General features: G+C 42.4%; 1 protein-coding gene across 1 annotated transcript in view; it reads right to left on the reverse strand.

The window, feature by feature from the left end:
• The window catches only part of LOC135398565 (uncharacterized), a 168,598-nt gene that overhangs the window by 56,178 nt on the left and 88,999 nt on the right, over positions 1 to 23,421 (reverse strand). Inside the window, exon 3 of the mRNA XM_064629955.1 lies at positions 20,442 to 20,774. Within this exon, the coding sequence (XP_064486025.1) occupies positions 20,442 to 20,774 (333 nt within the window). The remainder of the gene's footprint in view (positions 1 to 20,441; positions 20,775 to 23,421) is intronic.

The raw sequence follows: 23,421 nt of genomic DNA on the forward strand, positions 1-23,421 counted from the left end.
CATGGACGAAGACAGTGGTGACTGACCTGCAGCGAAGCTTGTTTCCTTTCACATACAATGACCATACCGCAGTGTCTAACCTATAGCGACAAGCATTCTGTGGTGGCGTCAAGCGGAAACCTGGCAGCCAGTAATCAAATGAGTGTAGACTGATGTAGCCATACTAATTTTAGTCCCTGCATTGTATCGGAACACCCACAGAGACATCATCAGCAAAGCGCCTAATTGAATTACCCCTTCCCGGCTTTATTACAGGAAGACAATTTCCGAGTCGCGTTCAGAATTTCTACCCACACGCTCAGACAATCTCAAAATCTGCGCGTCTCGGACAAAAAAAAACAAGCGCCGGTAGCGTTTGAAGTCTTACAAGCTGAAGAGGGTGGGCGCGTGGAGCGTGCGCCCGCTTGCATCTGGGACAAAGATTTGAAAAATTGTTACAAAAAAATATAAAAAGTACCCTGGAGATTTTTTATATTTTGAAGTGGACAGGCTGAGCTTCATTTTAGCGCTGACGGCATGTCGCTATCACGATGGCAACTTCACCTTTTATGCCTTCCAATATTGGCAATTTTCGAAAATTTGCATATTGTTTTTCGACCTTCTCCTTTAACTGAAGAAATGAAATATTGTCTACATATTAACCATGTCCACATCTATCAGGACACCAAATTTCATACTTGTGCGTGATTCCAGTTAATGGGGAAAAAATGCCAAACATGCGACAAAAACGCAACAATTATAGCCTGTGGCGCACCTTAAATACACGCTGTCATCCGAATTTCTTCACTTAGAACTAAGGGGCAGGCTTCCTGATCGGTCTGGAAGTGACAAACCTCAAATAGCTTGAGCTGTTCCCTGCGGAGAAACCATTAAACGCACCCTACTTTTTGGCCCTCCCGCAGACTTTGGCGCCGTCTCCCGTGTAAGCCGCGTGGAATTCCGCTGAAATATTTTTCTGACATTCATATTTCAATGATACGAAGCAGTGAAAAAAAAATTGTCAAAGTCCGTAGGGGCCGGGCCACGATTTTGGGACGGTCCTTGTGGAATGACCCACGTTGTTTATTCATTGAAAAAGAAAACTTTCTGTACAGATTCTATGGTGTATTCACGCTGCTTGCTTAGAAATGATTTGTCTGAATTAATTATTGTTTTGACTTTGTTTCAGGTATTCACTCGATTGATATGCTATGAGTTGGGAAGTTACTGCCTCATATAATTATTGTATTGTATTTGTTTCACTTGTTCACTCGATTGACATCAGTAAAAATAATCAGTAAAAAGTTGGGAATGCTTCATATTTCTGAGTTGCGTTTTACGCAACTCAGAATGTTGCGTCTTACGCAACTCATATGATGTTTCTATGTGGTTCATCTATATACATAGAACTTTCTGTTGGAAGATATTACAAAAAAATGATGAAATTAAATTCGTTTCTCGTTTTTGATTGAGTATTGTTTCTGTCATTGAATAATTTCGACTTTCTCTACTTGTTCAATAAAAAATATCGCCTCTGTACAAACTTAACCGACTTGTACTCCACTTTGAATAAAGACTTCAGTTTTAAGGAAAGATAGTGATCCCCGCGAGTAATGCCGACATCTATTTGCGATGTACAATAAAATATATCGCCTTTGTACTATCTTATCTGACCTTGAGAGCGTCCTGTTTGCTGGAAGAAGGAATAGGAATATAGCCTCAACCCTTTGAGTGATAAAGCATGCGCAGTTGCTTCGCTTTGGTCGTATAGATAGAGAGATAATGTCTCCGGGCTTTGAAGAAAAACCGAGATCGTCTCAAATTGTACGGTGCCTGTGTGTTGGATGCCTCCATCAATGTAAGGTTTGTAGCGTTCGTTAGAATGAAAATTGTATAGTGTTCGATTAGATTAAGTCACGAAGATGATTTTATGCTGGTTCAATGATAGATTATTTTCCTCTATTGTTTACGTGACGCCGCTTAGAGTGTTCCTCAGTTCTTCAGCGTTAAGTCTATGCTAGTCACAGTATTAAATTTGTAATGTTTCTCGTTTTGATAGATTGTTTCACTATTATTTTCCTGCATGTATCTGATGAAGACGAAAACCAGGCGCGAAAAAACAATACGGAAGAAAAGAAGACGGGACAGGCGCTACTCTAACGAACAGTTTAATGACACATAAAAACCAGAGCACCAACCGCAGTACGCAGGCGCACAGACGCCAAACCAGTCACCCCACCTCGGCTCATGAGCGCACGAGCTCAGCCAGACACAATCGCTACCGCCTCGACAACATCCTCCTCTCCCCCCGATAACAAAGACACAGAAGTTTTGCTCATACACCGACTGCCTCTATCGCCGATAAAAAACGCTTCAGATAGCTCCCGCGCACTCTTATCTCTGCTCCCCAGCTAGCACGACAATCTGACAAAATAGCGGAGTGCACTTACATTTGGTAACATGCATAGGCAAATGACGCGTGTCCGCACTAGAGAAAGACCTTTCATGCTCTCTGGCCCTGTCGTTAACACACCGGCCGGTCTGGCCAATGTATACCCTATCGCATGTAAGCGGGATCTCGTAAACCACCCCCACAGCACAGTTGACGTACTGGTGCTGATGGCTCTTGCCACAAGAGACTTTAGGCTTACTACGATCAACTTTCGAACAAAGGCCCGAGAGCTTGCAAGGTGCCGAGAACAGCATAGGCACACCGTACCTATTAGCCACTGTTTTCAAATTGTGCGATACTCTGTGCACGTACGGATCAACCATACATCTAGTAGAACCCCTCACAACTTCCCCTCTAGGTTTGCGCACTTTACCCTTGCGTGGGTAAACCCTTACCCAAGCTTACTTAAACGTTTACCCTTACCCTTACCGTTGACCCTTTACAACATAACGTGCTCACAAGACTTCTTTAAAGCAGATTCCAAGCAGAGCAAAGCAATAGCGCGCTTCACAGTCTAAGATTGGGCAGAGTCAAAAGGCAACAGGTCCTTCTTTGCTCCCGGGTGGTAGGCCCAACACAAGCGAATTTCCCCAACCCGGATATTAAGGTCCAAGAACTGTATACGCCCGTTCGCCTGTAGTTCTGACGTGAAGGACAACCCTTTCCCCCCACGGTCAAATTGCTGTAACACAACACTAACAATATCCTCATAGCAATCATCAGCGCGCCGCCTCAAGACAACCAGGAAATCGTCCACGTACCGACAAATTCTGAGCACAGAACCATCATCCAGAACAGATCTCACGCCTCTATCCACCGCGGAAAGAAAAATGTCGCACAATACCGGCGCAACACACGACCCGATGCAAATACCCCGACGCTGCAAAAACAACCTATCCTCATGCTGCAGTACCGTCGCTCCCAAATAAAACTCCAAAAGTTATGCACGGCAAGCCCAGAAGCGTTCTGAAATGCGACCACACCATTCACCTCAATGCAGTCTCTGACAGCCCGAAACAGTTCCTGGTGAAGAACATAATAAAATAAATTCACCACGTCCACGGAGAACAGGTATCCCACTGATGGCAATCCCTCCAGCAAGCCGATGACCTCACAAGAACTCTTCACCGCGAAGGGGTCCCCGAAGTCAAGCTCCCGCAAATGCGTAAGCAGGAAGTGACTCACGTGTAGCTGCCAGGTGCCATTTTCGCTGACAATTGTCCGGAACGGTACCTCGGGCTTGTGTGTCTTGCTGTGAAAAATACCGCCAACGTCCCGCTGTTGCTGTCCTTCACTGCCTTAGCAAGGTGCTGCAATTCAAAAGACTCACACAGACAGCTGCCTTTTTCCTGACCCTCGAATCAGAGACTTGGACTTGACGGAAATTCTTCTCCACGGCTTTACCGGCCTTCTCGGCAAATACACCCTCCGGGAGCACAACGTACCCGCCTTCCTTGTCAGACTGCAGAAGGCGCAACCCATTACTCCGGCAAAACTCCACCACCTTGCCTGCGCGGCAAATGCCTCGTTGCCTCCTTTCCATCACCTCAACACCCTCTGCGGTGCACTTACCCTTGTCCTCCTGTTGGGCCCACTCAGTCACACGACGGTTGAGGGCCAGCAATCCATGCGTGGGAATGACGGGTTCCAGGCTGTACTTGGGACCTTTCCTGAGCAAGGAAGAAACTTCCTCTGGGACCCAAAACCACCGGGGCCTTACGCCGTTCTGGCATCTGGGCAGTGGTCACCCTAAGGAGTGCTCCCAGCTGAACGCCCCACAAGGCCTCGGTCGTGCGCGCAACCTGTGCTCTCAGTGCCTCGTACGTTCTGACCGCCACCCATGCAGGAAGCTGCTCAAAACAGATCACCCGTAACCAATTAGCAAAGGTTCTGACCTGCCTTCAAAGCTCCGACCTCAATACCTTACAGACGCGCATGGCATGACCAAACAACGGGGACATCAGGCCGAACAGGGCGTTGATCTCCGGTGGTACCAACCTTTTCCTGAGGCACCAAGTGATGACCCTAGCCCGGCAGGCTGTGGCCGCCATTGCCGACATAATTGCAGCTACGTCTGGCGCTCTTGATGAAACACAAAAAGAAGGGCCCGATGTAGAAGAAATGTAATCCAAGAGGACTCGCTGTTGGGCTAGCTAGGAGCAGAGATAAGGGTGTGCGGGAGCTATCTGAAGCGTTTTTTATGGGGGATAGAGGCAGCCGGTGTGTGAGCAAAACTTCTGTGTCATTGTTATCGGGGGGGGGGGGGAAGGATGTTGACGAGGCGGTAGCGATTGTGTCTGGCTGAGCTCGTGCGCTCATGGGCCGAGGTGGGGTGATTGGTTTGGCGGCTGTGCGCCTGCGTACTGCGGTTGGTCCTCTGGTTTTTATGTGTCATTAAACTGTTCGTTGGAGTAGCGCCTGTCCCATCTTCTCTTCTTCCGTATTGTCTTTTCGCACTTGGTTTTTATCTTCATGTCTAGTCACCGACGTGCCCAACAGCGAGTCCTCATGTATCTGATGTTTAAACGTTAGCAGATGCGCCGTTTAGAGGGTTTCTCTGTTATTCAGCGTTAAGTCCGTGCTTGTCACAGTATTAAATTTGTAATGTTTCTTGTTTTGATATGATATTGTTTAGCTATTATTTCCCTACGTGTTGGATGGTGCGCAGGTTTGGCTCTCTATTAATGCTAGCTGTTGATTGCGTTGTTTCTCATTATTTCCTTACGTCTATGCTATTCACTTAATAAGAAATTTGATTAATTAAAAGTTGTGTAATGTTGGAACAAAACATATGAAACTCAGATTCCCTATTGCGCTCGAAATGTTCATAACTGTCACAAAACAGGCGTACGCCTCCCTTCTTCAACAAATCAGGGCAGATATCATTAGAGCTGGTTGTTGGCTAGGAGCGTGCCATGCGGTGAAGTTCATTTTTAACAAATCTATTTTCTATGTTGGATTCATAAAACAAATAAGGTTTGTAGTGTCTCTTAGAATGAAAATTGTATAGTGTTCGATTATATTAAGCCACGAGGATGATTTTATGATAGTCAAAATGATAGATTATTCTCCTCTATTGTTTTGATTAAGAATGTCTTCTTTGATTAAATGTAGTGTTATAGATTTTATTTCCTCTTGTGTTCGTGTCGTCGTGTCGTTCGTGTCCCATGGTCTTCCAGGGTCTCTACTGTTCACAATTAATTACATACATCTATCGGCACTTGTAATTAAAATCCCGCTATTGCAATGATGGTGGTCACGTATAGGAATATTAGACTTTTTATAACACAACTTGTAATTTTGATTGTAATCATATTGATTAAGAACATCTTCTTTGATTAAATGTGGTGTCCGTTTCTCGTTTTGATATGGTATAGTTTAGCTATCATTTCCCTACATGTTGGAGGATATGTCGGTTCGGTTGTATATTAATGCTATCTGTTGATCGTGTTGATTCGAATTATTTCCTTATGTCTGCGCTATTCACTTCATAAGAAACTTATTAATTAAATTTGTGTCATGTTGGAATATTAAACTTAGCTTCCATATTGTACTCGAAATTATATCTATCAGAACTTGTAATTAAAGCTCCACTGTTGCAATGATGGTGCTCACGTTAAAATGTATCTTTTTCAGATTATCCAATGTGGCCTCAGTATTGTATGTATTATTGAAAGTAGAATATGATATTAAATGAGATTCTCTTTCAGATTATTGTTGCTATAATGGAAGTATGATTGTTGATATTAAAATGTGTATTTTTCAGATTATCCAGTGTGGCCGCAGTATTAGATGTATTATGGAATGCGAAAATAGTTTCATATAATAATAAGTAATCTTTCAGGTTGTTGGTGTGGGGCTCCGTAAGTGAACAATTGGTAAGCAATGTAATGAATGTTGATATTATGTTTTCTTTCGGAATCTGATGACTGGAAATATTAATAGCGAATAAAATATGTATATTCTTAACATGTACTGTCTTGTGTTTTGTTTCTTCTGTTTCAGGTGGTGAAGGTTTTTCGGCTGGGTTTTTCTCCTTCACCTGATTGGCATCACAATTGGCAGCACTATTGGCATTACAATTGACACAATTCCCAGGACTATTGGCCTTTAAAAAATACATTTTCACTTGTACTTTTGTGTACGGCTATCATTTTCATGTCTATACTGTCTATACTTGCATGTAAACAGCCAACCGCACACCTGTTGTAACGGGAAAAAACTTTGAGGGAAGTCGGCCCAGGTGGAAAAATGGCGAAAGAAGTCGGTCCAGGCTGAAAAATACGCTACGATAAGCGCACGCGCAGTCCTCCCCCGCCGATAAGCGCGAGGACAACCCTCCGCACACGCGCCGCCCGCCGATAAGCTTGAAAAAATACGCGAAGGACCCAGGGGTCAACGGCACAGGGGTCAGGACTCCATGTTGCTAACTCTCGTCCCCGTTCTCTCCCAACCTAATTATACTACTCGTCTGGCCGTATAACTCAGCTGCAAGAACGACATCTATGCTGATCTCATAGCAGCTGCCGTACGCTGCTGCTCTTGATTTTTCTTTCCAACTTTTGCAACGACCAGTACGTTTCTGGTACCCCAGGTCCGTGTTGCTCATATTGCTGCGGCATCGTTGGAAGCTCCGAGAACCGAGGGAAGTATGAGGTTCTATCGCTTCCCTACCCGGATGTACAAGCGCGGCCGAAGGCAACGCTGGATAAAAGTCATTTGGCGCGACAACGAAGTATGATCTATGCTGCAAATTCTACTCATGTGATACCTGCATCCTGTTTTACAGTAAATGTGAACGTCTTCATTTCTTCAATCTGCCTGTCATTTATTTTACTACGTTGTATCAAAAGCAACGAGGTAAAACTTCTGTACACACGTCATCTGCTATGTTGCACACCAGTTTCATTGTAGCAGAAAATAACTGGTGTTGAGAACAATAAGGCCAGAAGGCTTCTCTTAGCCTTTCCTTCCTTTCGAAATTGGGGGATATGTTTATTGAAAAAAAGAAACTGAGGAAAGAAGAAGAAAGGGGAGAGGGAGAGAGGAAAGAATGAGGGAGGAAATTGGGATTTATCGCCGACACTGTGGCAAATCGGCAACACACACCAATTCGTGCCGATTGAGGAACTTCGCCAGTGTTTACATTTGCCTGGCGCTTCCACTTTACACTCGCAGTATCCCTTCATCATAGAAGGCTATGAGGTCATTGGTCGGCTTTTGAAGCCATTTTTGAATTCCTAACATCACTGATATCTCTTTGACCTGATAACAACAGATCAGGAATGTTCAGAATTCCCAACTGGTGTCAAAAGTCGATCACCGACCTCCCAATCGCGCTGAGGTCATCCTTCTGTAAGCGCTAAGTACAACGAAGCAAGGGTTCTGTCACAGGCTCGGCCTGTGACTCATAAATGGGGTATTTCAACTGGAATTTCTCTTTTCTGTTGTAGGCATGGCAGCTGGCATGACACTGAATGTTTGGATGTTTTTTCGGAATATCTCGAATTTGAAAAAAAAATCATTCGGGGGGGGGGGTGTTTTTTGATATTGTTCGGAAAATCTCGAAAACCACAAAACCTACGTCTGAGTTATGCATGAACATGAAGCGGGAAGACTGGTTGAGAAAAGGCATATGTCGCTATCATCCCACCCCTCCCGGGTGTTCGAAGCCATCTTCCGCTTGAGAAACGTGTCCTGACTCATAAAGCCTCCCTTGGTCTACATTTGTACAGTTGTACATGAAGAAAAAAATAATAACCTGCTAGTAGTATACGAGTTGTGTTAAACTCAGACAATGAGAAACTACAACATTGTCAACAGGGCAGCGACACCGTCGTTCGCGTATTTTTTCCCGCGCGGCGCGTGTGCGGAGGGTTGTCCGCGCGCTTATCGGCGGGGGGAGGGTTGCGTGCGCGCTTACCCGCTCACATTTTTCAGCCTGGGCCGACTTCTTTCATCATTTTTCAATCTGTGTCGACTTCAAATGCATTTTTTTTGTGCTACAACAGGTGTGCAGTATGCAGTTTACATGCAAAGGATAGCTATACACAAAAGTACAAGTGAAAATATATTTATTAAAGTCATTAGTGTCAGGAATTATGTTATGACTCTGCGTGAAGGAGAAAAACTTAGCCAAAAATCTGATGCAGTGGCATTGAAGGGGTATCACAATTTTTTATTAGTGATAATCATGCAAGTTTTCAATTAAGCAGAAGGAGTAGCACATTTTAATCAAAGAAGATATTTTTAATCAATATGATTACAATCAAAATTAAATTTAAAATTTTATTTTACAAAAAATTAAATAATACCCTTAAATTTTACAAACAAACCACTCTAGTGCCTCACCAATTATTCTTTGATGCTGTACATACGTGAATGTAGTTACGCACAAAGCAACCATTGTCTTAAACAATAAAGAAAAAATGTTCACACGAAACAACGCTTATGCTTTCGAAAAAAGGTATGCCACCAGCCGAGTCGAGTTCACTCAGTTATCTAACACACACTTTTTGGTGTCCCCGTATTGCACAGATTACTTTCTCAAACACGGCCAGCTGAAACGTGCCCACATTTGTTCAGCAGACAGTACAAGGTCAATATCGTAGGTACAATCCAGTCCGTACAAGACTTACATACTGTATCAGAAATGTGATTAGATGACTCCAGCAAATCTGATCACTGTCGGACTCTCAGAAAGGACAAATTCGTGTACACGACATGCACACAATGCGAACAGCGCTTGCGAGACAGGTAGGTTTTTCGCCTTTGTCAAGGCGTGTTACCGCAAGACAAGATCGTAAAAGAAAGGGCAACACTTACCGGCTTTGATGAACTGCAAATTCGACGAAAAAGTGCCGCTGTTCTTGATTTTCACGCTATATAGCTCACCAACTCAACCAGAATACGACAAAACTGCCGGCACTGCCGCCAAATGCGTCAGCGCCAGACTCAGCGTATGATCACAGTGAAATGCGCGTTTCTACACGCGTACCACACGTACGCCAACATACCAATATCGTTATCCATATGCTGACACTGCTGCTCCGTTCGAAGCGTGTTTCATGCTCAGGATTAATCACTCTTTCCGAAAGTGACTTATAGCGTCCTCGATAAACTTGCTCCGGAATTGCCCCGAAACCATAGTGGTGCGTGGCGCTCTACACTGGCGATGCTCTGGGCGGAGGCATTATCGAACATGAAACTGCACTGCACTGCACTGGTGGATCTGATGGATACTAGCATGCGCCACCTAGAGATCTGTGCTCGTTGTGGCTCGTAGGCTGCGCGACCCGTAGCGAGAGGCACCTGCGAGCGGCACCGATCGAATGCCATGCTGACGATGACTGTCTGCTGCTACTTGCCCGGCTACACCTGGCTACTTGCCGCTTCCGCCTTCCTCCGTGCTTCCGGCAATCGCGATGCTTCTTGGGATTGCACTCTGGCGCTCGGCCGATTTTCTTGGTGTGGGTTCGGGGCAACCCAATGCTGCACTGAACGGGTGCACTCCTTTAATCGAGGACGTTCAGTGCGCACCAGTGCAGTTTATCGAGGATGGCAAGCCGCACCAGGTCGCACCGGGGCGCACTGGTGCAGTTTATCGAGGACGCTATTATACGTTGATCTGAGACGTCCTATATTTTCTTGCGCCACTTTCCCGCTGTGCGTCGGTGAGCCTCGCGAGCCCCGTGCGCGTGCTCTCCGTGCTGTGCAGGGAAGGAGAGGCACAGGTGTTCAGTGGCGTGGCATGGGGCATGGGGTGTGGTTCATAACGGGTGGCACTGCACACCTCAAACTGATGTCATGTCGTTGGGGGAGGGGTGGGGGCTGCGTATTGGGCCGCCTTCTCAGGAGAAGTGCACCGACCACGTTGTGCAAGGCAGTCGCCGTATTTGCGCCGATTCGACAAGGTGATAGTTGCTACTGAATGAATTTCAACAGTAAATAAAAATATTGTTTCAGTTCACCACTGTCGTTCGACATTCAAACCGACATGAAGCGCGGGTTAACTTAATTCCAACCATTTCCTCAACCTCAAAATTGCAATATTTTGTTAGTTATATCACATTGCGAACTAACGATTTTGAAACGGAGAGCGGGATAAATATTGAGTTGCGGTACAATACGGTCCATTTAATCTTAAGAGGCGTTTGTGAAACCTGGTCTTAGTCACCTGGAAACTAAGTAATTTGCGGACACTACAATTGTGAGTCTGACCGCACAGCTGGACCCTGAAAACGGTCCCTCTAATCTGTGTAATGAAAGGACCGTATCGACTAAACGCACACACAAAATAACGGGAGAGAATTCAGCACATGAGCATTCTGGGAACCCTGACCATGGCTAGAATTCTCCGTCGATGTTCCTGGAATTCGGAATTCTCTCACGATGCATGGATGCATCTTCTGCGTAACAATGCTAAGGGGCACATTGAACCGCATGCGTTCAATATGCGAAGTATATTATGCGGTGCATCGGAGGTACAAATCGCATGCGGTGCACAGCGCCGCTTATATGGGATCTGTACCTCGTACAAGATCGTGTACCGCATAACCTCGTCGTAATACCTCCTAAATTATCAGGTACATCGACTATGCGGCACACTAAGAGGTACGTAAGAGGTAAACTATTTAGAGAGTATGCTTTACACAGTACAACCAGACTAGAGCCCGGTGGGGTCACTCTCTCCCTCTATACACCTCAAAAGCAAAGAAACCGCACATCGTTTGTCAATCTATGGGGTGGGGAAACCCTCTCTCTTTTTCACATTCTTTCCTCCAAAAGGAAATATTCTTAGGACTGGTGTACAGAGACGAATTTTTTTATTGATCGCAAATAGACATTGGAATTATTCGATTCTCAACAACACAATAAGAATTCTATCACCAAACAATAGCACGCAAAAAATCTAAGAATAGACTTTTATGTCAGTGCAAACTGGTTTTAGAGAAACATTATCTAAAATAACAAAAATAACAAAGACGGTTAAGAGCATCAGCTGTTTACTATATACATTAAAAACAAGACTTTCGTGCAGTAGGCTGCACTTCTTCAGGTTTGAGGACCTGTTACAAGTGGTGAAGCATATATCAAAAGCCAGTCACATGGTACAAGAGAAAAGGGTAAGGGTGAAGAGAAATACAAACGCGATACAAATATCAACAAAAAAATGAAAATTAAAAACAAAACGCAATCAGTAGGAGGTGGCTCGACAAGGTCAGACAGATATACAGACGAGTCGGAGTTGTACGTGGAGGAAACCAGTGAACAGCACATGAATAGGCACAGCAGCCAGTTGGCACAAAAGGCTTTAGAATGCGTACGGGGAATTAGGGCTCAAGGGCGAAGGATTGAGGACACACAGCACCTTGATGGCTAAGAGCTTCCAGACTCTGGGAAAGTAACGCGGAGTTGGTGTCTTACTGATTGTGTATCATCGTGAATGATGGGAAAAATGGCAGACAAGTGATAATACAATAAATAGACTCATAGTGTAAAGGACTGTAATGGACCGCCGTACACGTTGATGCCGTGCGGCTGTAACGTTGCAAATTTCGAAATGAAAAAGGATTCTCGATTTTTGCGTTTGATGTCATTAGCGTTCCCGGATTCTAAAATGGTGATAAGTATATGCGTATGCAGATCATGTCCCGGAAGATTAAAATGTAGCGATACAGGTGACTGGCGTTTATTAACAATATCTGATTTATGGCCATAAAATCTTTCACGGATGGTGTTACGTGTTTCGCCTATGTATTGTTTATTGCACAATTTGCATGTAATGAGATAGCAAACATTGAATGAGTTACAGTGAAAAGACTGCCGAATAGAGAAAATGAAACCATTAACAGTGCTACAGGTGGAGGTACATGTTGCAATAAATAAGCAAGTTTGGCAGCGGTTGCTGTTGCAAGGAGCGCAACCGGGACTCTGCTGATTATTGCGAGAGGAAGTGAGTAAGTCGCGTATGTTACGTGATCTCCGAAATGTAATAGTCGGAGCATTAGGGAAAATGTCTTTGAGATATTCATCGGCGTGGAGTATGTTTAAGTGGCGTTTGAACACAGATCCTACATTACGGAGTGTGCGGTTGTAAGGTGTAATGAAAGTACATATATTATGACTTGATGCCTTATTGGATTCACGAGAAAGACCTCCTACTGATTGCGTTTTGTTTTTCATTTTCATTTTTTTGTTGATATTTGTATCGCGTTTGTATTTCTCTTCACCCTTACCCTTTTCTCTTGTACCATGTGACTGGCTTTTGATATATGCTTCACCACTTGTAACAGGTCCTCAAACCTGAAGAAGTGCAGCCTACTGCACGAAAGTCTTGTTTTTAATGTATATAGTAAACAGCTGATGCTCTTAACCGTCTTTGTTATTTTTGATTCTGCATCGCCGGAAACTTGCACATTGCTTTTCTTCACGTTCTACGAAACATTATCTAAGCAAATGAGAAATATTATCAGCGCAAACAATACTCAACCAAACCGAGAAACGATGCATTTTAATGTATTTCATATCTGACACAACTATTATGCATACATTATTCTCAACTCACAAAATATCAATCGAGTGAATATCTGAAGCAAAAAGAGAAAGTCAAATTTATTCAATGATAGAAACAATACTCATTCGAAAACGAGAATCAAACTTAATTACATCGTTTTATGATAACTTTGCAATAGTAATTTGTACACGCAGAAGCCGCAAACAACTCACCTGAAATGCAAATTAATGTAAAAGTTTGCTACAGCGAAAATCAATGCACACAACTTAAAAATACTTTCCCAACTAGTAGAATATTTTTATTAATATCAATCAAACTCAAAGCAGTAATTAAGTTAGGGAAACACTTTCTGACCAAGCAGGGCGATACATCACAGGAACACATTTTTTTTGTTCAGAGCCCACTAACAAAAAAAAAAGAGAAAAATAAACGAGTGAGAGAGGGAGGCTGAGCTCCCATGCACTTTCGCCAAGGTTACGCCCCGCAGGGAGAAGGGGGATCCCACAATGGTCGTGGTCAAAGACTCCAACAACTCAAGCCGGGAATTGAGGGTTCTTCTAGGTTTTTCTCGCTCATCACGTCGTTTTGTAAATTGACTTTCATAATTCTCACGACAGGTGGATACTAATAACATTCTAAACGCGATAACATAATAAATTTTTAATAAATAAAATTAGCACCGATATGATTTAATTAAGTGTCGAGGCATACTACAAAACAGAACAGACAATTGCTATACATTGAAGAGATGGACGGATTTTGTACTCGTTACCATAGGTCATGGGAGGACCTGATAAAAAGCTGCTTCGAAAAGGAGGAGCCTCGAAACGATTCAATTATCACTGCATTTCAATACCTCCTAGACATGGTCGTATTCGGAGATATGGTGCAAATTATGGAATTCAAGATGCGAGAACTTGTATGCCGAATCTACAATAGTTATAAAAATATTTGCACGTCAACATCGGAAGGACCACTGGCATTGATGGTGGAGTTTTTGAGGTTTGCTAACGAAGAATTGAAATACACTAGACCAGATGCAATTGTAATCATTGCAATGGGCATTGCATTAATCAAGAAAGCAATCAGATCAAATTATCATATACAAGCAGTCTATATCGCACGTTTCATTACGGATTTGTTGAAATTACACCTAACGATTGAAATGGAAAGTACATAAAAAATCTTATCACGTGATATATTCCACCCTAGAGCCTCTACACATTTATTTTATTCTACCAGTCAATGATGTCGAATAAACAGAAGTTCAATATTGTCGTGCAAGGTCTGATGTATCATCACTTATTAAAACTCAACAAACATATCAATTGTGGTGGACTACCGGACGATTTTCATCTAATACTCTCTTGTACGCCATTAAAGAATCTTCATACAAAGAAAGGAAACATCAATAAGAGACTGTGCAAGTTAATCGCAACAAAGTGCAAGTTGTTGAAGCAATACAAACACGGCGACAACATATCACCTGCGTTAAACAACGCTGGATTCAAGCGCCCACTAATCAGAATAAACTACTTGATGTCTTCGGAATTCATCAATCAAGACAACAAACGGAAACTTCAGAGTTTAGAATAGAACTGTAATTTATCGAAATAAACAAGTGTATAACTGAAATAATAAATGTATTCTTTGTCATCATTGTAATGTATTCTACACATCGCAACGAAAACAGCTTATGATTAGATTGACGATTGCTAAGGAGCGTTGCTACGTTTATTCCACACTATGTACAAGGATCTTCGCATGGAATCAGCGCTGGCAATCAAAGAGATTTTACACGACCACACTCTATACAACACCGACACCCGAAGGAAAGAATTGTAGAAGAATCGTTATTTGAAATTTAGAGGTATGTTACATCAATCTTTGTTTATAAAGAGGATCAATAATATTTTGCGAAAGCTTATTTTATGAATTAAATTGCACAGTGTATATTATTTCTCAGACGATTGGACAGTTGTCAATACTATATTGAAAGGAATCTATTATCAAATGACGCGATGCAAGTGATGGACAAGCATGACGCGCAGGCGGAGTCTACAATTCTAATCATCATAACATGCGGCACACAGTTCCAATAAGATTTTGGGAGAATCGAATCACACAACTGTCACCAGAAATGTTTACCCACTATACAATGAAGATGAGCACTATGCATAAACACAATTGAAGATATGTAATTATAATAAGTAAATATTCCTTTTGCAAACTTAACCAAAGCAGCACACATAAACGTAGCTCCAATTCACAGAATGTACACGAGGTTTTTCATTAGCCATACTGAAAAAACTGAGTCTATTCATTATGTCACGGCATATGAGGCCCTACAAATGGGAAGGGCATACTTTAATTTTAGAGGATTTGAGCTCATAATGAAACAAAACGCAAACTCCAACACCAAAGGTTCTTGTTTAAATTTTCAAATTCAACACTGTACACTCTTTCTTACAATTTTTAATATATAGATTAAAAAGCTGTCTATATAGTCACACATTGTATACAAGATATTTGTTTGTACATTAATTGCTAAAATTTATCAGATCACATTCCGGAGCAGTGGTGACTATCACACATCTTTAAGTATTTAATTAAAATTTGAACTACTGCCGCAATTTACGAACTGAGTTGTAGAAAGTGTAATTTCACAGCTTTAGCTGGCTCACTTTGATACGCGAAGGTTTTAAGAACTCTTTCACGATGACAAAGAATTTAATCGTGTGTATTGATATTTTCTATATACTCTACAACGTAATGTGAGTTCTCCATGTCGCGGATAGTAAAAGTTACGAATATTTTTCGAACGAAATTTACTTAAAACTCGAAGAAATGGTCATCGACATTACGTTACGACATTACACCTGTTGTAGCGCAAAAAAAAAAAAATGCGATTGAAGTCGACACAGATTGAAAAATGATGAAAGAAGTCGGCCCAGGCTGAAAAATGTGAGCGGGTAAGCGCGCACGCAACCCTCCCCCTCCGATAAGCCCGCGGACAACCCTCCGCACACGCGCCGCGCGGGGAAAAATACGCGAACGACGGTGTCGCTGCCCTGTTGACAATGTTGTAGTTCCTTATTCTCTGAGTTTAACACAACTCGTATACTACTAGCAGGTTATTATTTTTTTCTTCATGTACAGCTGTACAAATGTAGACCAAGGGAGGCTTTATGAGTCAGGACGCGTTTCTCAAGCGGAAGATGGCTTCGAACACCCGGGAGGGGTGGGATGATAGCGACATATGCCTTTTCTCAACCAGTCTTCCCGTTTCATGTTCATACATATCTCAGACGTAGGTTTTGTGGTGTTCGAGATTTTCCGAACAATATCAAAAAACACCTCCCGAATGATTTTTTTTTTTCAAATTCGAGATATTCCGAAAAAAAATCCAAACATTCAGTGTCATGCCAGCTGCCATGCCTACAACAGAAAAGAGAAATTCCCGTTGAAATACCCCATTTATGAGTCACAGGCCGAGCCTGGCACTGTCTTGGGACAGAACCCTTGCTTCGTTGTACTTAGCGCTTGCAGAAGGATGACCTCAGCGCGATTGGGAGCTCGGTGATCGACTTTTGACACCAGTTGGGAATTCTGAACATTCTCGTTCAGTATGAGTATTGTTTCTATCATTGAATAAATTTGACTTTCTCTGAGTTGAGAATAATGTATGCATAATAGTTGTGTCAGATCTGAAATACATTAAAATGCACCGTTTCTCGTTTTGGTTGAGTATTGTTTGCGCCGATAATATTTCTCATTTGCTTAGATAATGTTTCTCTAAACCAGTTTGCACTGATATAAAAGTCTATTCTTAGATTTTTTGCGTGCTATTGTTTGTTGACAGAATTCTTATTGTGTTGTTGAGAATCGAATAATTCCAATGTCTATTTCGGATCAATAAAAAATTTCGTCTCTGTACACCAGTCCTAAGAATATTTCCTTTTGGAGGAAAGAATGTGAAAAAGAGAGAGGGTTTCCCCACCCCATAGATTGACAAGGATGTGCGGTTTATTTGCTTTGGGGGTGTATAGAGGGAGAGAGTGACCCCACCGGGCTCTAGTCTGGTTGTACTGTGTAAAGCATAGCTGTGCTGCGTGTTTGGATACCTCTGTCAAGGTAATGTTTATAGTGCCTGAGTAGGATGAAAATTCTATATTGTTAGGGCGCAAGGTTGATTTTATGATAGTTCAAAAGATATATTATTTCCATTTCAATTTGTAATGTTCGATAGTTTGTTTCGCTATTATTTTCCTATGTGTTGTTTACATATTGGCAGATGCATCGTTCAAGGCGTTTCTCTGCTATTCATCCGTGCATGTTTATCGTTTTGATAGATTGTTTTTTCAATTATTTTCTTTTGTGTACCTCTTGTTTGCTTTGGTGCATTTTGTTTTGGTTCTCTATTAGCTGTTGATTGTATTTCTCATTATTTCATTGCATGTACGTATTGTTTACGTGTGGATGGTGTGACGTTCAAAGTGTTTCTCTGCTATTCATCCGTGCATGTTTCTCGTTTTGTTAGATTCTTTTTCAATTATTTTCCTGCAGGTGTCTGTTGTTTACACGTTGGCTAGATGCGCCGTTTAGAGTGTTTCTCTGCTATTCATCCGTGCATGTTTCTCGTTTTGATAGATTGTTTTTCAATTATTTTTTTTGTGTGTACCTCTTGTTTGCTTTGGTGCATTTGTTTGGTTCTCTATTAGCTGCTGATTGTATTTCTCATTATTTCATTCCATGTACCTATTGTGTTCGTGTGGATGGTGTGCCGTTCAAAATGTTTCTCTGCTATTCATTCGTGCATGTTTCTCGTTTTGTTAGATTCATTTTCAATTATTTTCCTGCATGTGTCTGTTGTTTACACGTTGGCTAGACGCGCCGTTTAGAGTGTTTATCTGCTATTCATCCGTGCATGTTTCTCGTTTTGATAGATTGTTTTTCAATTATCTTCCTGCATGTGTCTGTTGTTTACGTGTTGGATTTTGACTCTCTATTAGCTGTTGATCTTGTTTCAATAATATTTTCCTGTCCGTTGTTTACACGTTGGATAGATGCGCCGTTTAGAGTGTTTCTCTGCTATTCAGCGTTAGCTCTGTGCTGTATTAAATTCATCATGTGCATCAAAGTGTTTTTCTGCTATTCATCCGTGCATGTTCTCGTTTTGATAGATTCTTTTTCAATTATTAATCCTTTGTGTACCTCTTGTTTACGTGATGGGTTTCGGTTCTCGTTGTTGTTGTTTTGTTGATCGTCGCATGTTGATCGTTTTGTTTCTCATTGTTTCCGTATGTCTATGCTGTTTACTTAATAATAAATTGATTAATTGTGTAATGTTGGAATAATCAACTTATCTTCCCTATTGCGCTCGAAAATGTTCATAACTGTCACAAAACAGGTGTACGCCTCCCGTCTTCAACAAATCAGGGCAGATATTGTTAGAGCTGGTTGTTGGCTAGGAGCGTGCTATGCGGTGAAGTTCATTTTTTAATATATTTTCTGTGTTGGATTCATAAAACAAAGTAAGGTTTGTAGTGTCTCTTAGAACGAAAATTGTATGGGGTTCGACTAGATTAAGTCACGAGGATGATTTTATGATAGTTAAAACGATATATTATTCTCGATATATTATACATTTTATTTCGTCTTGTGTTCGTGTCATTCTTGTCCCATGGTCTTCCAGGTTCTCTGCTGTCCACAAATAACTACATCTATCGGCACTTGTAATTAAAGCTCCACTATGGTGGTCATGTTAGACTTTTTATAATAAAACTTTTAATTTTGATTGTAATCATATTGATTAAAAATATCTTCTTTGATTAAAATGTGCTACTCCTTCTGCTTAATTGAAAACTTGCGTGATTATCACTAATAAAAAATTGTGATACCCCTTCAATGCTATTGCATCAGATTTTTGGCTAAGTTTTTCTCCTTCACGCAGAGTCATAACATAATTCCTGACACTAATGACTTTAATAAATCTATTTTCACTTGTACTTTTGTGTATGGCTATCCTTTGCATGTAAACTGCCTACTGCACACCCGTTGTAGCGGGAAAAAATTGCGATTGAAGTCGACACAGATTGAAAAATGATGAAAGAAGTCGGCCCAGGCTGAAAAATGTGAGCGCACGCAACCCTCCTCCCGCCGATAAGCGCGCGGACAACCCTTCGCACAGGAGCCGCGCCGGGAAAAATACGCGAACGACGGTGTCGGTGCCCTGTTGACAATGTTGTAGTTTCTCATTGTCTGAGTTTAACACAACTCGTATACTACTCCTGCTTCTTTAGGAGGTCGGAAGCCGCATCTGAGTTTGATGCTAGCTGCAGCGTTCTCCGATGCGCAACACACGACAGCAACCAGCGCTCAGTTCGGTCATAATCTGTACGCCGCTCATACCGTCAGTTGCTTCGCGGCGCTAACACGGAATAAAAAACAAAAACAAAACAAAGTTCAGTCATACCGAATTTCTTCGCAAGTGGCGCGCGTGTCAAATTTTTGCCGCGCCCTCTGGTTACCGCACGGAGCCTATATCAACGAAAAGTCAGTGAGGCAATATGAGGCTCAGATCATTACCGTAATCCTTTCAAGGTTCACTTCAGCAATGCACAAATGCACAATACATTTCACACATAGACATGTTTCACTATTCACAGGGCCGCTATTTCCGCTCGGAAATAGCACGCCACGCAACTGCCTAGGATTACATGGGAGTGCAATACTGCAGTTACCACTATTGCCGCAGTTACCAGTTGTCACTGCTGCCGCTAATCAAAAACGAGGCTATGGGAGGCCTCAAGCAGCGCCGCTGCAGCAGCAGAAAGCTGCTCAGATACCGTGCTGTCGCGTTGCTGCTTGTTGCTCGATAAGAGCTATGGGAACCCGGCCTTAGTCTTGGCACCGATGTCATTGGGTGTGGCCAGCGACAGGTGGCCATGTCTGCAAAATTACTCGATTTACTGCTTGAGTATCGGATAAAACTACTTCCTGTGGTCTAAAAACGTTCCAACAAGCCACGCTCAAAAACAGAAATCGCGTTGTTTACAAATGCTTAGGCCGCCGACCATTTGCGATACTATTTTTATATTCACGAGTATACCAGCGGCATGGTCGAGCGGGATAAGGTGTCCCGCTTATTGGTGGCAGCCAAGGTCGTGCTGAAGACTGGGGGGTGGTGGGTTCGAATCCGGCTGACGTGCTGTCTCATGTCTTCCGAATACTTTCTAGATACTAACAGACGCATACTAAACCCCCTGTCCCCTACTCCTTCCTGCTGTCCTCTCTCCATCTGTTCACATCTGTACTCCACCCATACCCACAGTTGCTTCGCGGCGCTAACACGTCATCAAATAAAATATATCAAACAAAAATATTAACGAGTACGCCGTCGTTTGTAATGACCAGCATCTGTCCCGCGTTCGTCAGGCACGCTATCGCCTGCGGACCGATATGTGATACAGAATCCCTGTAGGAGTCACTTACCCTTAATGCACGACCAAGTTATTTCATCGCTGTCCAGCATGTGTTGTCTGACGAGGGACACTTTGTATTTTATGCATTCTTTGGAGGCGTTTATGTTGTCAAGCGTGAAGCGGGTCAATGGGAAGCTCCAATTTGTCCTCATAGTCCCACTTTCTGTCATTAATTTGAAGGACTCAAGGCGAGTCCATAGTGATCCAGGGTTATCGCGTCTGTACAGTTCGACGATTGCGGCACGTCTCACTTCGCTGGGGATTCCGAACCAGTTGATTTCCAACAGGCGATGAGCAGGTTTGCTCAGGGAGGACACGGTCAGGAAGATATGGCCGTTTAAGTCTGAAAAAGAGATAACATTTAGCACGTTACGTGATGGACAAGCTAGTCAAGCGGAAATATTTCGGATCATTTCACTCTAAAAAATAAGGAAGTCATGCTGACTCCCTTTTGGGGAGTCAAACCTTGCAACATATATAACTCCCCTCCTGGAGTCACTATGACTCCATCAATGCAGGGGGGTCATTTGGTGCCATCAAGGGGGAGTCATATGACTGCCACTTTCATGGATCTGTTTTGACTCCTACAGGCATCAAATGACCCCATAGGGGGAGTCACTTGCTTCCCCCGGGAGCGGGGGGGACCTTCCACCCCCACACAAAAAATGCGCCAAAACGAAGCACCATTGCAATAAATTCTGTTTCCCTGCAGTACTCGCTAACTGCACCAGTTCCTGGCCAGAACGTACAAATATAAATTTAGTTTGGTCATTTACACCAAGGTGTACTGGCAGTTCGAACGTACAGCAGAAATACATAATTTGTTGCAAATAATTCTACATTTTTTACAAGCGACTGAATGGTTCCAGACTATGGGCTTACCATTAGAGATTTTTATTGCTTTGACAATAAGCACACCTTTGATACAAGATAGCAGCAACAGGCTAAGTGACTAAGTTACATATGCTTTGCTCTTTAAATTGAAACACCTGAACCACCTGCTCAACTTTGACGTTGTTCACAGTCCTGCACAATTCTGATGATCCACATCGATTAAGAACTAGCACATGCTGAGCGTAGTAGCTATTGACTGTCCCATACATCTTGAAACCAGTTTCATCCAGTTAGAGTGAACAGCTGAATTATGTAATTTTTTACCAGGATGAATGTTTTTGTTCTTGTTCTTTTTCAAATGTCATCTACACGGTGGTGCCTTCAAAAACGCACCAGCCTGATATTTCCTGTACTCCAGATACGGAAATAGTACCTGTGGATTTCCGAACTGAGAGAGAACGAGCTCTCATTACCTGAGAGAACAATTCGGATGTGATTCGATATGAAAAGTTTCCTAAAAAATGCGCGAAATAGAATGCAAGACGGTTTCTGGCAACAGCACGAACATCTTACTGATGTGCAGGCTGGTGAAGCTGCCACCAGAGTTCAAGTAACACTTGCATACTTTCCGTTGATGCTGCCATTGTTACTGTATGAGAAGTCTGCTAGTAACACTTACGCGCTGTCTTCAAAATCTTTTCGTATCCCGTGTCATACATTCGAGTAACATTTTACTGCTATTCCAGATTAATTCCCAGTTTGCCCCCTGATAACAAGAACATGTGCTGTGCCCTTGCAATCTCACAGGCGTTTGTCACTCAGCTGTAGCACGCAAAAACTGAATAGGGGTGGGCTTTCCAAGGCATCCCCCTCTACAATGGAGGGTTACATGGAAATCAATGAAGCACAGCAACTAGTTATGGCAACTAGTAGTACTTAATCGATGTACATTATGAAATTTGTGCACAGCGTCAATCTGTATATGCTCCAAACAGTGATTACCACGTTAACGTAACAGTTAATTAGTTAAGCTCTAGGACTGTACACAACGTTAACGGTAAAGAAGGTGGCATTCTGGATGCCTGACCATGAACCCTTCGGTCAAAACAGAGAATGATGCAGAAGCTTGCAGGTCATCTGTTGTGTGATGGATGATGGTAGGACACACATGGGTCTCTCTCGGCTTCTGTAAGTAAAGTATTTTAAGAGTGAAATTATGAAGAGTGCCAGGAAAACAGTGCCACATTATCAGGTAATAATATAATTTGATAGGTTCTACCTGTTCCACAGGAAGTCCATATGATAATTCAGGGGTTAAAATTGAGCTGGTATGTGCTTTTGGTATTTGAATGAAACAAGGTAAAAGGATGATATTTCTCATCAGCACTGTAGTGATGTGATTGACCCAAGCCATTTTTGAGAACCTACTGCAGGACAAAAAAACTTAAGGAAACTGAGGGACGTACATGTGGTCATCGAACTGGAAGCCCATTTCCTTGTAGCGATTGTCATGTACAGGAATCAGTTGAAGTAGGTTACCTATAATGACAAAAATTAGACCAGTGTTCGACCAGAGCGGTGTTAAAATTCGAAAATTCCAGGTGAAGTACAGTACACAATAGAATATAGATAACTGCCAATAACTTCCCATTAGTCATTTTCTGCCGTATGTTGCAGTCACAATACCAAATATAAACGAAAAAGTCAAAGAAAATGCCAAAGCTGGCTTACTGTTGAAAAAGTACTATGTGTGCTCCACACATAACGCCATCTTCTTTAGTTACTTTTGCATAGCTTTCGTTGGGCCTCTTGGGCGCTATCCGTGTAGGACTTCGTATTGCTGTAAAAAGAGAGTGAGGTTCACGTGGCAATTTTCGAAGTTCAATTGACTAAATATAAATTTTCTGCAATTAAAAATTGTCCAATGCCTTCCTCGATGGTAGCAAATGTTTCCAGAACTGGTAGTTACCGCTCCAGCGCCTACATCGCCAGTTCAAATTTTTTATAACTTTACATGAAACACCCTGTATATGCACTAGAGATTAAAACATAAATGTGTACTGTAGCATAAACAAACTACTAGCGTGACCTCCGAAGGTGCATATTAACTGCAGTGAGCCTAATTGGGTGCTACAACTCTAGCCAAACTTTACCTA

The sequence above is a fragment of the Ornithodoros turicata genome, chromosome 6 (assembly GCF_037126465.1).
Source record: "Ornithodoros turicata isolate Travis chromosome 6, ASM3712646v1, whole genome shotgun sequence".
NCBI classification, from domain to species: Eukaryota; Metazoa; Arthropoda; class Arachnida; order Ixodida; family Argasidae; genus Ornithodoros; species Ornithodoros turicata.